This window comes from Phaseolus vulgaris, chromosome 4 (genome assembly GCF_000499845.2).
Source record: "Phaseolus vulgaris cultivar G19833 chromosome 4, P. vulgaris v2.0, whole genome shotgun sequence".
NCBI lineage: Eukaryota > Viridiplantae > Streptophyta > Magnoliopsida > Fabales > Fabaceae > Phaseolus > Phaseolus vulgaris.
This window is the reverse complement of record NC_023756.2, coordinates 39,263,673-39,279,305: the sequence shown is the minus strand read 5'-3', so window position 1 is coordinate 39,279,305 and position 15,633 is coordinate 39,263,673. Positions and strand designations below refer to the sequence as shown.

The following is a 15,633-nucleotide window of genomic DNA, read 5'->3' as shown; positions in this document are numbered from 1 at the left end:
AAAGGGGTAGAAGAAAGGGAGATTGGGGGGAAGATGTTTAAACTACGGAAATCCTTGAGCATAGAGTTGCGAGACCAAATCTTCGAAGTCATAGCAAGGCACCTTGACGCCTTCGCATGGTCTGTGGCCGACATGCCCGGAATTGACCCTGATTTTCTGTGTCATCACCTAACCATGGACCCTAGCGTCCGGCCCGTCCACCAAAGAAGACGAAAGTTTAACAAAGAAAAGCGACAAATCATTCGGGAGGAGACAACGAAGTTGTTGAAAACCGGCCACATCAGGGAAATCCGGTATCCTGAATGGCTGGCCAATGTGGTATTAGTAAAGAAAGCTAACGGGAAGTGGAGAATGTGCGTCGACTTCACAGACCTTAACAAGGCCTACCCGAAAGATTCTTACCCCCTGCCAAGTATTGATGCCCTAGTAGACAGTGCTTCCGGGTGCAAATTGCTCAACTTTCTGGACGCCTTCTCCGGCTACAACCAGATCATGATGCATCCCAGGGACGAGTGTAAGACGGCATTTATGACCGAATCATCCTGCTATTGTTATAAAGCCATGCCTTTCGGGCTAAAGAACGCGGGGGCCACCTACCAACGGCTAATGGACAAGGTACTGGCTCCAATATTGGGGCGGAAGGTCCAAGCGTATGTGGACGACATGGTGGTCACCACCCAGCAAAAGGAACAACACGCAACCGACTTGGAATAGCTATTCACTATGATAGCGAAGTACAGGTTAAAATTGAACCCGAATAAGTGTGTGTTCATAGTAGAGGCAGGGAAATTCCTAGGATTCTTACTCACTGAGCGAGGAATCGAGGCAAACCCCGAGAAGTGTGCTGCCATAATAAATATGAGAAGCCCGATCTCGCATGGCTGCTCTGTTCAGGTTCGTGTCGACCGGAGGAGACAAGGGTCATCCATATTTCCAGTGCCTGAGAAGGAACAACAGGTTCGTTTGGACCCACGAATGTGAAGAAGCTTTTGAGAATTTGAAGAAATACCTGACCAGCCCTCTGGTTTTGTGCAAACCCGAGCTAGGTACCCCACTCCGCTTGTATTTCGCGGTCACGGAGAAAGCCATTAGCTCGGTCCTGTTACAAGAGCAGAACCAGGTACAAAGACCAATTTATTTCGTCAGTAAGGTGTTGCAGAGGCCCGAAGTAAGATACCGGCCCTAGAGAAGGCGGCCTTAGTAGTAGTATTTTCAGCCATAAGGCTCCGTCATTACTTTCAAAGTTTCACCTTCATGGTGATGACGGACCTTCCGATCCGCAAAGTCTTACAGAAACCGGATGTGGCGGGAAGAATGACACGTTGGGCGGTAGAAATCTCTGAGTTTGACATACATTACGAACCCATGGGCCCTATCAAAGGCAAGATCTATGCCGACTTTGTAGTAGAGCTCTCCTCCGCAACCACTCATCGAGAAGGAGCGGATTTCAGGTGGGTACTCTCAGTAGATGGTTTGTCAAACCAACAAGGTAGTGGAGCAGGCGTCATTTTGGAAGGTCCGGACAGGTTGCTAATTGATCAGGCTCTCCATTTTGTTTTCAAAGCCAGTAACAACCAAGCAGAGTACGAGGCCCTGATCGTAGGAATGTTGCTAGCAAAAGAGATGGGAGCGAGAGGATTGTTGGCGAAAAGTGATTCTTTGTTGGTCACAGGACAAGTCACGGGGGAGTACCAAGCTAAAGATCCCCATATGGCCACATACTTGGAATACGTCCAGGAGCTGAAAGAATCGTTTGATGTGTTCGAGCTAGTCCATGTACCCCGAGAGCAAAATGCCCGAGCTGACTTGCTTGCCAAACTCGCCAGTTCGGGCAAGGGGGGGTGACAGAGGACGGTGATTCATGAAACCCTGAAGACATCTCGAACAATCACGGACAAAATGGTAGAAATCCAGCACGTAGACATAGCGGAAGGGATAAGGAGAAGTCACCGATCGTTAACTCAAAAAACACCTAGAATAAATAGGTACCCGGTTGTTGGAATGGTAATACCACAGGTTCATCACGTCGAAGAAGGAGAAACTTGGATGACAGCTTACCGGTGTTACTTGGCCAACGGAATACTCCCACTAGATTTCACAGAAGCCCGGAAAGTAAAGAAAAACTCAAGTAAGTACACCTTAATCAATGGAAAGTTATTCAGGCACGGGTTGACCCATCCCATATTGGTATGTGTGAACGGTGACCAGCGCACACGCATCATGGCAGAACTACACGAAGGAATATGCGGTAGTCACATTAGTGGCCGGTCTCTCTCGTCGAAAGCCCTCCGTGTAGGTTATTAGTGGCCAACTATGAGGGAAGACTGCACAAGATATGCTCAACAATGCAAGCAGTGCCAACAACATGCCGATTGGCACAACGTGTCCCCAGAAGAGTTGAGATCAATATACAGCCCGTGGCCATTTCATACGTGGGGAATTGATATCTTAGGGCCTTTCCCCTTGGCAGTAAGGCAGATGAAGTACCTCGTGGTTGCCATAGAGTACTTCACGAAGTGGACTGAAGCGGAACCGGTAGCACAGATCACGGCCCACAAAGTTCAACACTTTGTGTGGAAAAATATAGTGTGCCGATTCGGGATCCCGAAGAGGTTAGTATCCGATAATGGTCCCCAATTTGCAAGCACACAACTAGGTAACTTATGCGTAGAGTTGGGAATAAAGCAAGTATTTGCATCGGTAGAACACCCCAGACAAACGGACAGGTCGAGTCGGCCAACCGCGTTCTGCTCAGAGGTCTGAAAAGAATATTGGACAAAGCCAAAGGGACCTGGGCAGAAGAAGCTCCTAGAATTGTCTGGGCCTATCACACTACCCCTCAGTCCACCACCAAGGAAACGCCGTTTAATTTTGTATACGGTTCGAACGCTATGATCCCAGTAGAAATCCAAGAGAATTCACCATATTTCCAGAACTTCGTAGTCGAAGAGTCAAACGAGGAGAGAAAGGTGAACTTGGACCTACTGGACGAGGTGAGAGAAGAAGCAAGGATCAAAGTTGATGCTCTGAAAAGGAGGATGGAGTACAAGTACAACTCCAAGCTGAGACCTCGGCAATTTCAGGTCGCCGACCTGGTAATGAGGAAGGCTCACCCGTACCAGTTAGAGAACAAATTATCTCCCAAGTGGACCAGTCCTTTTAGAATAACGGAGGCCCTCTGAAATTGGGCGTATAGGCTCGAGACGTTAGAAGGTGGTGCAATTCCTCGCACTTGGAATGCAACCAATTTGAAATTTTACTTTAGTTAAACTTTGCATTTGTACGCGTTTGTGGGGACACTCTTTTTCCCAAAAAAGGGTTTCTAAAGGAGGTCGCCTGAATAAAAGTTATTCAGTTAAAGTACATTGCAGTAAATGAACCTCTCCCTTGTAGTGATAAGGTAAAGAGCGAAAGTAATATGGTACCCCGAGTGGATCTCTCTCTTACGTGAGTTCACCAAGTTCGAGAATAGTATGGTTCGTAGAAATAAATGAACCTTTCCCTTGTAGTGATAAGGTAAAGAGCAGAAGTAATATAGTACCCCGAGTGGACCTCCCTCTTACGTGAGTTCACCAAGTCCGAGAATAGTATGACTCGTAGAAATAAATGAACCTCTCCCTTGTAGTGATAAGGTAAACAGCGGAAGTAATATGGTACCCCGAGTGGACCCTCCCTCTTACGTGAGTTCACCAAGTCCGAGAATAGTATGGTTCGTAGAAATAAGTAAAATCTCCCTTTGTTGTGATAACCAAGAGCGGAAGTAATGTGGTTCCCTGAGGGAATCTCCCTCTTGCAAGGGGTCACCCGTTCGAGAGCAAAATAGAGACCTTCTCTCCAAGGTAATACACAAAGAAGTTGGAGGCAGTAGGGACCTCCCAAACAAGCAATTTAGTCTTTCACGGTTAAAACTCTCCCACAAGGGAAGGCTTGATAAAATTACTGTACAACAAAAAATAAATAAAGAAAGTAGGCACCCTCGCGGGGTAGCCAAACACAGACATATAGCCAAGCGAGACAAATGATAGTTTATAAAGGACTACACGTTCATCCATCCAAAGATATGATGTAAAAAGTTATAAGAAGAAGTCATTCTCGTGGTACGATTTGGCCGTCCACCACGTGTTTAGATTCATGGAAAAGGGAAGGATTTGTGTCAGGGTATGCGCAAGTAAATTGAGCGACAACATCTTGGAACCCTTCGCTGTAAGCCGCAGCAGCATCATTCAGGAGTTCCTCTTCAGCCCTCTTGAAAGACTCATATTTCTCTGCCAGCTCACCCTTTAGTACGGCCAACTCTTCTTCGACCTTCCCAAGAAGGACTTCGCGTCGTGTGCTCATATCTTCTAGGTCAACCATCTTCCCTTTTAACTCAGTCAACTGATGACCCAGCTCAACGTTACAGGTACGCAAGGGAAGAATCTTGGCCTCTAGTTCAACTACCTCCATGCTCTTATCCCGAAGGGCCTTCTTGACGTCCTTCTCAATCTGACGAAGGTTGGCCACCTCCAAGTACAAAGCAGTCTCGAGGTTGGCAAAAACCTGTTCCCTGTTCGCAAGATCCTCTTTCACCTTCGCCAGTTCTTCCTCCAGGTTACTAGAAGTTTGAGCCATGGCAAGAGCCTGGTCGGAAGCCAGTGCGAGTCCCCCAATGAACTCAGCCATGCAATCCCGAAGGAGATTGTTGTCCAGGCCTTCTAGCTCACCGCTTCGGGAATAATCAAACACCTGTCTAAACAGCGGTGGAAGGGATGCCAAGAGGTCAGTCCCTTGGATCCTAGTAGTACTCCCTTCCCTGCCCCCCAAAGCAGCAGGGAAAGGGGAGGATGCACTCAGAGGATGATCTACGAAGTGTGGAGCACCAGCCGAAGCAGAAGCTGAGGGCACCATAGATGCACCTACCCTCAGTCGCTTATGGACTAAGCCAGTGCAGGTGTCCTCATCGTCCGATTCAACCGCCAGCACCCCCTTGAGTTCGTTGGCAGTAGGGGCCAGATTCGTCGGCTAAGTGGTCGGGACAGTTGATGAAGAGGGAGTCAAGGGTGTCGAGAGACTCGTCCCAATGGCAGCCGCCCTTTGTTTAGCCAGAAGGTTTGCCAATTTCCTTTTCTTATCCTCGTTAAGGCGCATACCTGTGCAACAAAAGCAGGTCAACATAAAAGCAAATGAAATGCAAAAGCATGAAGAACCAGGGCAGAAAGGAAAAGTACCAATATAGCTATCAAGGTCCTCGAGCCTGTACTCGCGTTTGAGTAGCTCCAGAGTACTCAGGGGAACAGCAAACCCAGATAAAAGTTCACATATCCCTCTCTCCAAGACAGAAAGATCCTCGAGATGCCGAACCCGCCGTAGGTTCGGCTTCTCTGTCCAAAAGAGAAGGGTCCCTTGCAACGAACTTTAAAAAAGTTATTCTTGACCCCTTCGTACAACTGCTGAAAAAGCGTTGAAAGCACTCTTTCAGCCACGCCGTTAAGGCTAACCCACAACTTTTTCCCCGGGTCTTTGGCCTCGAAGAAATAAAGGAAGACGTCCACCGACGGTATAAGGCCAAGACTGCGATAGAGGATCGCGAACGCCCGCACAAATGCCCAACTATTAAGATGAAGTTAGGCGGGGGCTACATTCAATTCAGTCAATAAGGGACGCTCGAAGGGGGGTGAAAGGCAACCAGAGCCCCAGCCTTCGAAAAAGGGTCGAATAAACGAAACAAAAGGCGCCCTCGGGGTCGGAGGCTTCGTCAACACACATTGGTTCCCCCACACGGCAAGCCACCATCCGTACAAACCGAAAATACGTGACCGGTGGCATGATTGTCTCTTCCTATAAGTGGATATGCCTTTTAGGGTCGTGAAAGTAGACGTCTCCCCCAAAAGGTCCGTTGGAGCCCAGCGGTACAGAGACTCGTAAAATGAGGCAGGCGAAGGGGAAACTGAGGAAAGTGGAGGAACAAAAGAGGACGACGAGGTCGAAGCAGAGTCAGGAGGGGAGACCAGTTCAGAAACTCGTCTCGTTCGCCTAGTCATCTTGACGAGAAAACTAAAAAGAAAAAGAAAGGAGAGACCTTAGAAGGGAAGTCGCGCGATTCACCGACACCGAAGGAAACCCAAAGAGATGAAAACTTAGAAAATATGAGCAATAGAAATAAATGGGCAAAGAAATGCGAAAGTCAAAACAATCCCAGGCAGTTGTAAGCACACTACAAGCGACGAAATCATAAGTGGCAAAGCGATCGGGAAATAAAAATCATGCCTTTCGAACATCGAGGGTTTACATTTCGGAGGAAAGAGAAGAGAGCGTTTACGCTTTGCAGAATGCTAAGTGAAGGGTCGTGTAAGCGAAAGTAATGAAACCGTGGCGGGAGTGCAAGATTTAAAAGTGTTTGAACAATAGTTGAAGAAGTCTGAACGTCAGTGAGTCCCAGCCGTTGATCTTGACTTTGATTAGCGGGGAATGATGAGATGTCACTTCAGAGTACTGTTCACGCCCGTTACTCATCTCCACGTAGGTCGTGCAACGATCGCTTAGTCTCTTCACTGAAACAAGTTAACAACTCGAGATTGGGGGGCTTGTGTCCCGACTAGTCCTCGGTCATTGACTCAGAGGCTGACCTCAAACATCCCGCTCCGATACTTGGCAATAGAAGGGGGCCACGCGAAGTGAGACCCAAACGCATACCAAGGAGTCAATCAGTCTTTGAGATTGCTACCCTAAGCCTGATGTCGGAGATCGATATCGGACCTCACCAGTAGAGGGAAAAGATCGGACGTCAGGATGAAGAGAAATCCCTGTAAGGTGGGCCTTAGAATTTCGTGAAGATAACAGCTAAAGACAAGAGATGTATGGGAAATCTAAGGGACGAGGGATCCATGCATGTGGATGTGTGACGCATGAAGGCGCAACATCATGGGTAATCCTGGGAGGCGTAAGGGCCCAACAGAATTAGGGTTTCTAGAGAAGTTGCATGCATGGCACGTGGATACTTAGGGCACCCGCGAAACAGATGGCGCTGGATATTAGGTGTACGAAGTTGGAACCTAGGCGGCCACTCTGATGATTCGTTGCACTCCAGTTAAAGGAAGTTCATGTGCCAGATACGCGGGGATTGCGCAATAGTGGCACAAGGATACCTTCCAAGGAACCCTAGACAGTGGTAACAGAACAGAGGTAAACCCTAGTTTTAACCTATATAAAGGGTTCTAAGAACCCTAGTAAGGTACGCAGCTTTTGAGACTAAAACTATTTTATACACTTGATGTTCTTTTCCCTAATACTGACTTGAGCGTCGGAGTGCAAACGGTCGCTAGGGCGTCCCTTTGTCTTTGCAGGTGAGAAGTTTCTTGGTGGAGAAGTCACGATTCTTAGGTAAGGATAAAGGGCCAAATAGCCGTAGAAGATTACCGGCAAGGCAAGTCAACCGGACAGAACATAAACCACTCACAATATACTCTTGCATTCATTCTTCTTATATTATTAGGTAAATTCATATACCTTAGAATCTATGATATGCACCCAATTTATTTTTTTAAATTACTATTCATTTAATTGAAAAAATACATTTAAAAAAAATCGAAATGGAATTAAAAATAAAAATAAATTGTATATTATATATTATAATTCTTTTTAATAATCATAAATACACAAATGTTAATGATAAAAAAAAATTCGAATACACATGTTAATATTTAAAAAATACAAATACACATGAATTTATGAAGAATTAATGTTTGACTACGAATTTATAGTTTATTTTAATAGATACAAATACATATATAATAATGATAAAAATAAAAAATACGGATACATAATAATGATAAAAATAAAAAATGTGGATACACAATAATAATAATAATAATAATAATTGTTCTTGACGGTTAACTTTAACGACAAGTTCTAACTTCGTCTGTTTCTTCACGAGTCCGCCATATCTCTTGTTGTTCTGGAACGTTGCTCCGTTGAAACAGAGGGAGCCCTACCTGTTGATTGCACTCCGACGATCAAGTCAGTACAGGGCTTATAAGAATTTAAGAAGTAGTAAGTTTCAGTCTTAGAAACAACGTACCTTAACCTGGGGTCTCAAGCCCCTTTTATAGCTTACCTCTTGTAACAACTTTCTATCACGAGAATCTAATATCAACTAAAAGCATACTCAACAGGAAAATATTTTGTTTAGGGACTCACTTTCTTGGTGCTGCAACAGAACGAAATCTTTCCTCTAGGGAATGCATAAAATAATAACAGAATAACCATCGGGGTACCAACTCATGTACCAACATTAGGGGTCCAATTTGTTTACGTAGGCACCCACAGCGTGGCGCTACGCTCCTTCTCATCATACCTGCAACTTAACCCTTACACACCCTAGCACACATGGGCTTAGGTTTAAAAAGAGTATTTACTTAAGCTAGACCCCATGCGCACTAAGCGCACCCCTAGGTCCATAATTACCCAGCACCAGCCGCATAGGCCTTATGCATGAAGGATTACCCTAATTATACAAAATTAGACTTATACATACATCTGGGACCCAATAACATGGCCCGCTATTTTGGCCCAAAAGCCGAGTTGACTTGTATGCGCCATGTATCGAGGTCCGACCATTGAGTGTAGAGCTTTGAGCGCTCTGGTCCAGTACAATAATAATAATAATAATAATAATAATAATAATAAATAAATAAATAAAGATACACATTAATAACAAGAATAAAAAGATACAAATACACAATAATAGTAAAAATTTATTATTAATAAAAAAATACAAATATACCTTTAATAATAAAAATAAAAAATGCAGATATACAGGCACTGAAGCGTCTGTGTTTCCACTAGTTAATAATAAATGTAATAGCTAATAAGAAATTTATAATACTCTAATTAAATTTTTGTATAATTACCTTTTTGATCCAATCATTAAGGACAATAGTCAATTTCATCTAGTGATTTAAAAAAAATCAATTTAGTTATAATAATCTTTTAAAAATATGCAACTTGGTTCTTTTTGTTAAATTTTCATCAACTACATTAACTTGTGATGATATGACAAACAAAGTGACATTATTATGCACATATGTTTTCACTTGTAATCTAATGTATATTCCAACACATTCATCTTCCCTCCCTCCATTCTCCCCCATTAAAGCCTTATCTTCACCCTCAAGCCAACATTTGAAAATCCTCTCCCCTCTCTCTCCAACCCCAACCCTCTCATCATCCTCATCAACGATCCAACGACGTTGGCAACAAACACGACATCACGACGTCGGAGGAAAAGCTTTATGTGGGTGAAGAGTTGATCACTACTTCGAACTCCTACTTTGGAGTCCGAGATGGGTTGTGTCGCCGAAAAAGAAGGGGTTCAAACCATAAACAACCCTTTCGAGGAGAAGGCGAAAGAGAATTTGAAAACCTCAAAGAATAGTCATGCATTAACAATAATTAGTGGTCATCAATTATCAGTTTTTTTGTTGATAAGTAATTTTCGTTTCCGTTGTCAATCATTTATAAATTTTCTCATCCTAATTATTTATTGTAATTCACAATGATATATGTAATAATTACTTATTATAACATGTGAATAAAAAATATTTTTCTTCTACTTTTTTTACAAACAATAATGAACAAATGAAAAGAATGACTACTCACAATAAATAATATGAAATATTCGTTGTGTATATCTCACTTGCAAGTTGCAGAGGGCACATGAAAAAACTCAATGATAATAATAGTAATTTTGTTATAATATTACATAAATAGTTTAGTTGATATAATATTTTAAAATAAAATAAGATTGTTATTTTTTTAAAAATGTAAAAGAAAAAAAGTAGGTAAAGACTCCAATAATGAATTGGAGGCTCTTCAAGACACCAAAATCTGATGGAATGTTTCCAATAAGACCTAGATTTGATCTAAACTCTAGTGATTATAAGCTACTAACCAATTTTTCTCAGTTTCCAACATGAATGGTAGTTGTAAACCTATTTTGTGAATGAAAAGCAATTGAAGAATGATAGAGATTTTAGATGTTTGAACTCAAATAATTGTGCCTAAATTCCAAATCTTGAGCACAACGCTTGAAATGAAGGAGTTTTATTGTTCATGAAAATAAGAACAGTGGTCACTATAGAGAGAAATGAGCCACACAATGATTAACACCAACACAAAAAATGAAAGGATCATTAAAGAACAAAAGAATTTAAGTAGTGATCCAACTTTGACGCGATATTGTGTGGTGGTTTGACAACAACGTCTCCCTTTGGAATCCCTTCTTCTTCTGTTGGAGATCCCACATCGACTAGATATTAGAGCATTTCATAGTATATAAGTGGGTGCAAACCTCACCTTATAAGCCGATTTTATGAGGTTGAGTTAGGCTTAAAGTTCACTTCTTAATATCTTTGACAACGCAACCCCACCTCGAACCCCATTGTCAAAGTCTGAAGACTTTGATGGGAAGAATGGAGGGACGAAAGAGGAGTGTGTGGAATACACGTGGAGACATGTGTGCATAACCATGCCACTCTGTTTGTCACATACTCACAAGTTAATGTCGTTGATGAAAATTTAATAGAAAGGATGAACTTGCATACTTTTTAAAAAAACTTTAGAACTAAATTGGTTTTTTTAAAACCACGAGATGAAATTGACTATTGACCTTAAATTAGGAAAAAAAATGTAATTATACCTTGTTTTTATAAATGCTTTACTGAAAAAACACATAATGTTAAAAAAAGATTATTTTTTTAAAAGGTACGAAAGGGTTGTAAAATATTGCTTCCATGAAGTTGAATTTTACTTAGAAGTCTATTAACTTAGTTTTTTTATTAACATTTTTTAATTCTTGTAAGATAGTAACATGTTATGAGAGGTTTTAAATGAACATATAAAACATATCTACTTGTCTTGCCCACTTCCAGGTCCAGTCAAAAATAATTTTGCACCTCTTTCTTTCCATTAAAATTTGTTTTTATACAGGCTCCACGGAAACCTCATTGGGATGTCACAATTCGAGTCCTAAAGTACATCAAAGGATCACCAGAACAAGGATGGTTATTGCTAGCGACACAATATCAGGTCGCAGATATTTTTACGAAGACACTAGGTAAGGAACAGTTTTTGACACTACGACACAAGTTAGGGGTTCATGATCTTCACCTACTAACTTGAGGGGGAGTATTAAAGAAATAATAATTATCAAATTATACGCAATTATTGTATGCAATATTGTATGATATTGTGCGATATTGTACGATATTGTACCCAATTATATGTAATTAATTTAATAATGATAGAATCCCATGATTAGTGGATCCCTACCTAATTAGATTGTAATTTGGAGAGAGAAAGTCTCCCTACACTTGTATATATTTCCTATACATGGAGTGATGTCACCGACACAAGAGAATAAAAACATCTTCTTTCTTCTTTCCATCTTCTTACATACAATTTTCTTATATGGTATCAGAGCACCGATCTTGGTGCTCTGACAACCTCTCCATTTTTATCCGCTAAATAAGATATCATATCTGGCAAAGAAGGCATAGTAACGAGTGCGATAAAAACCTCATACAAGGCTTCACTGCCGAGCAAATTCAGCAATTGGCAAAGGTTATTTACTCAACAATAACGGTAAAAGTGACACGTTTGTTAGCTCTGCAGGTCTGTTTGCCCATAACTCGTCTATTAATTCTGCTTTTATGAAACCATGGATTTTGGATAGCGGAGCAACCAAACATATTGCATCTAATTCACAATTTTTCACACATACTTCATCATCATTTATTTCAAATGTTAATTTGTCCAGCTCAACTACGCTCATCTCATCTACGGGCATAATTGAATTCAATGACAATATGTTCTTTGTGTTCCTTCTTTTAATCTAAATCTCATATCTGTTAGTAAGATAATCAGTTCACTAAATTGTTGTGTCGTCTTTTTTCCACATGGTTGCGTTTTGCAGGACTTGGCTACGAAAGGATGATTGGCTCGGGTAAACAACACGTCAGGCTTATACTACATGTCCCCTCTTTCAAACTAAGCCCACGCATCTCAAATTTCGACCGATCATTTCCTTTCAGTAAAAATCTCATTCCCATTCATAATAATTGTAGTATTTGTCCCAAAGCTAAACAAACAAGGCTACCATTTTCTTTAAGCACAATAAAATCTCATTCTTCGTTTTAATCTATTGCATTGTGACATTTGGGTTTTTCATAAAACCCCAACTCATTTTGGAAATCGTTTTTTTTCTCACTATAGTCGATGACTATACTAGATGTACTTTGGTATTTCTTATGACTCACAAGTCTGAAACCCAACATTTCTTAGAATCATTTATTACTTTTGCACAAAATCAATTTCAAGCATCTATTACAATCATCCGCGTTGACAATGGATTGAAATTTATTTCAATGCGTAATTTTTTTCTCAAAAAAAATATTGAATGTCAACGCACTTGCGTCTACACTCCTCAACAAAATGGAGTAGTAGAACGCAAACATAAACACATTTTAAACACAGCACGAGCCCTCATATTTCAGTCTCATTTACCATTAGAATTTTGGGGACAATGCGTTTTAACCGTCCCATATATCATTAATCGCTTGTCATTACTTTTACTAAAAAATAAATCACCTCTTGAGATGCTATATAATCGCCCACCTTCACTTTCTCACCTAAAAACTTTTGGTTGCCTTTGTTATGCGACTGTTGTTTCACCTAAGAAAAAATTTGATCTGCACGCTCAACAATACATCTTCATTGGTTATCCTCTCAATAAAAAATATATAAATTATTTGATATAGATGCAGGCACTATTTTTACAAGTCGGGATGTCACCTTCCATGAAAGTGTTTTCCCATTTTGCCAACCGTCCCAAACGCTATCCTCACCTCCATTACAAGGTATTTGCTCACTATTGATATTGATTTGCTCACTCCTGTCCAACATTCACAATGCACATGAACCTCCAGCAAACCAACCTTCTTCTCCCACGCCAAGAAGTCTAGTGCCCATTACTGAACTTTTCCAACCGACCTTCCTGTTCAACGATCCAGTCGCACATCAACCCCACCTTTCTGGCTTCAAAACTACGTAACGGGATCCCAAGCTAATCATTCGACCACTCTGTCCAAGACCGGCCGAATGGAACCAGGTATCCTATGCATCATTTTCTTTCTAATTCACGATTTTCTTCTACACATAGTGCATATCTTGCTAACATCACAACCACCAAAGAACCTCACACTTATGCTCAAGATATCCTTGATCCAAATTGGCAAAAAGCAATGGACGAAGAACTTTCTGTCTTGCAGCTAAATCAAACGTGGACCTTGACACGGTTACCCGTCGGATGCAAATGGGTCTATAAAACAAAGTGCAACTTAGATGATAGTGTCGACAGATATAAGGCGTGTCTTGTCGCAAAGGGTACACTTGAAGGTGGTGTTGACTATTTTGAAACTTTTTCACCTACAGCAAAATTAACTTTGAAGTGTCTCCTCACCATTGGAGCAGCCAGAAATTGGTTTGCTCACCAACTAGATGTGCAAAATGCCTTCTTACATGACACATTGCATGAAATTATTTACATGGACTTGTCACCTGGGCATCATCGACTAGAGATGAGAACATTTCATTGTATATAAGTTGGTGCAAACCTCACCTTATAAGCCGGTTTTATGAGGTTGAGTTAGGCTTAAAGCCCACTTCTTAACATGTATCCAAGCCATTTTCGAGTTCATCTTAGCGAGAATTTGTTGGATTTATCAGGCTACCCGTTATCAGACCACTCATAACATATATCTCCATGCACGAGTTAGTAGCCTCGGCGTGAGGGGTGTTGGAGATCCCACATCGACTAGAGATGAGGACATTTTATTGTATATAAATGGGTGCAAACCTCACCTTATAAGTTGGTTTTATGAAGTTGAGTTAGGTTTAAAGCTTACTTCTTAACACATTTCAAGTGCTATTTATTTAAAAAGTAATAAAACATTTTTTATTATAAATACGAAACTTTGCTTAATTAAATTAGTTTTGGGATATTTGATAGTCAAACAGATATCATGTGCTCGGTAAATGAAATATTCTATAATGAGGTTAGTTTATGAAATACTATTTAAATATTTCAATTATTATTTCAGTTCTGAGACGGTGAGTGTTGTTGTATTTTGTGTGGAGTGTATTTCTATGGGAATGACACGAGTTTCATGGAGTTGGAGCAAAGCTTTAAGATATAAAGTCTCATTAACATCATAATAATGTCATGTATATGTCAAATCATAATATCACATAATAATTCACCAAAATAAATGTAATGAGTTAAATTTATGTATCGCATTATCATGCAATTTTTAATTTGTCCAACCATTTAGTTAGTAGTTTAAAACTGCACTGTTAAATTATTACAAAGATCAAATTGGTAAAAAGAAATCGAGATTTGAGGAATAAAAAGAAAAAATAAATAAACTTATGTCTTTCAAACATATCTTGTAACCAGTTTATTTTTTTTCTGTTTTCATTATTTTTTATTTTTTTTATATACTAGCGGAAAAGCGGTAACTCATGCGCTCTTGTAACGGTATATCTATTTTTTATTTATTATTATATGTGTATTTATATTTATTTAAATAAATATAAATATATGTATTCATATTTTTTTAAATATCAAATTATCTATTTATGTTTAAAAAAATATTAAATTATTTTTTAAAGGAAAAATTAAATATTGATATTTGAAATATTTTCTAGATAATATTCAAAAGAAATAAAATTATCCTTAATGAGTATCTTCATTAATTAAATTATAAAAAAAGTTATTTTATGTAAAACATATTATTCATAATTCTTTTAATTTTAAAAATTTAAAAATTTTATTTATTAATTTTTTATTTGCATATTCGATTAAAAAAATAAATTGTCACGTATTATTGATTTGTTTGATTTTCATAAGAAAAATAAAAATTGAATTAGAAATAATAAAAAGTAACAAAAAGGTATAATAAAAGTGGAGAAAAAAACAGAAAGTTGTTTAGTGAGCCATAGATTTTTAGTTGGAGAAACAGAATAGCTAAATAGTTAATATATGTTTATTTATATAATTTTGTTATGAAAAAGTAGTTTTCAAAACCAAACTTTATTTATAATATATTCGTATTTATTATAAATTATAAATCTACGCTCTTAATATAAATATGTGAATAATAATATTTTATTTAATTTTAAATATTAGTTTATCTATAATCTGTAGTTTATTTAGATTATTGACATATCCTAAGTACTATAGGATCCAAATTTTCTAACTTTTTAAGTAAAAATCATGTAATTTAACTATTCATATTAATAAAACCAAATTTTAAATTATATTATGAGATATTTATGGATTTTTACTTAAATCTATATTATATAAAAAAATACAAATATAATATATTGCTTGACATACATTTAAATTTTAAAATTGATAACTGTTTTCTATAAAATGATGGTATATTTTTTTTTATCAGCATAAAAAATATAGTATATTAATTTAAAAAAATCAATTATCAAAATTCATTGAAAACAATTTTTTCTTATTCGAAATTCATTATTTGTATTCTTGTTTTTTAAAATCAAAATTAGTGATTTATCATAGTCTTAGAATGA

General features: G+C 39.0%; 2 protein-coding genes across 2 annotated transcripts; both read left to right on the top strand.

Moving 5' to 3' along the window:
- The first annotated feature begins 1,260 nt into the window (after positions 1-1,260).
- Positions 1,261-1,845, top strand: LOC137838799 (uncharacterized). The gene has a single exon (XM_068648024.1). It carries the CDS (start codon positions 1,261-1,263, stop codon positions 1,843-1,845), a length of 585 nt encoding a protein of 194 aa, XP_068504125.1.
- An 818-nt stretch (positions 1,846-2,663) lies between these two features.
- On the top strand, positions 2,664-3,182 carry LOC137838798 (uncharacterized). Its single transcript, XM_068648023.1, has one exon. It carries the CDS (start codon positions 2,664-2,666, stop codon positions 3,180-3,182), a length of 519 nt encoding a protein of 172 aa, XP_068504124.1.
- The last annotated feature ends 12,451 nt before the right edge of the window (positions 3,183-15,633 follow it).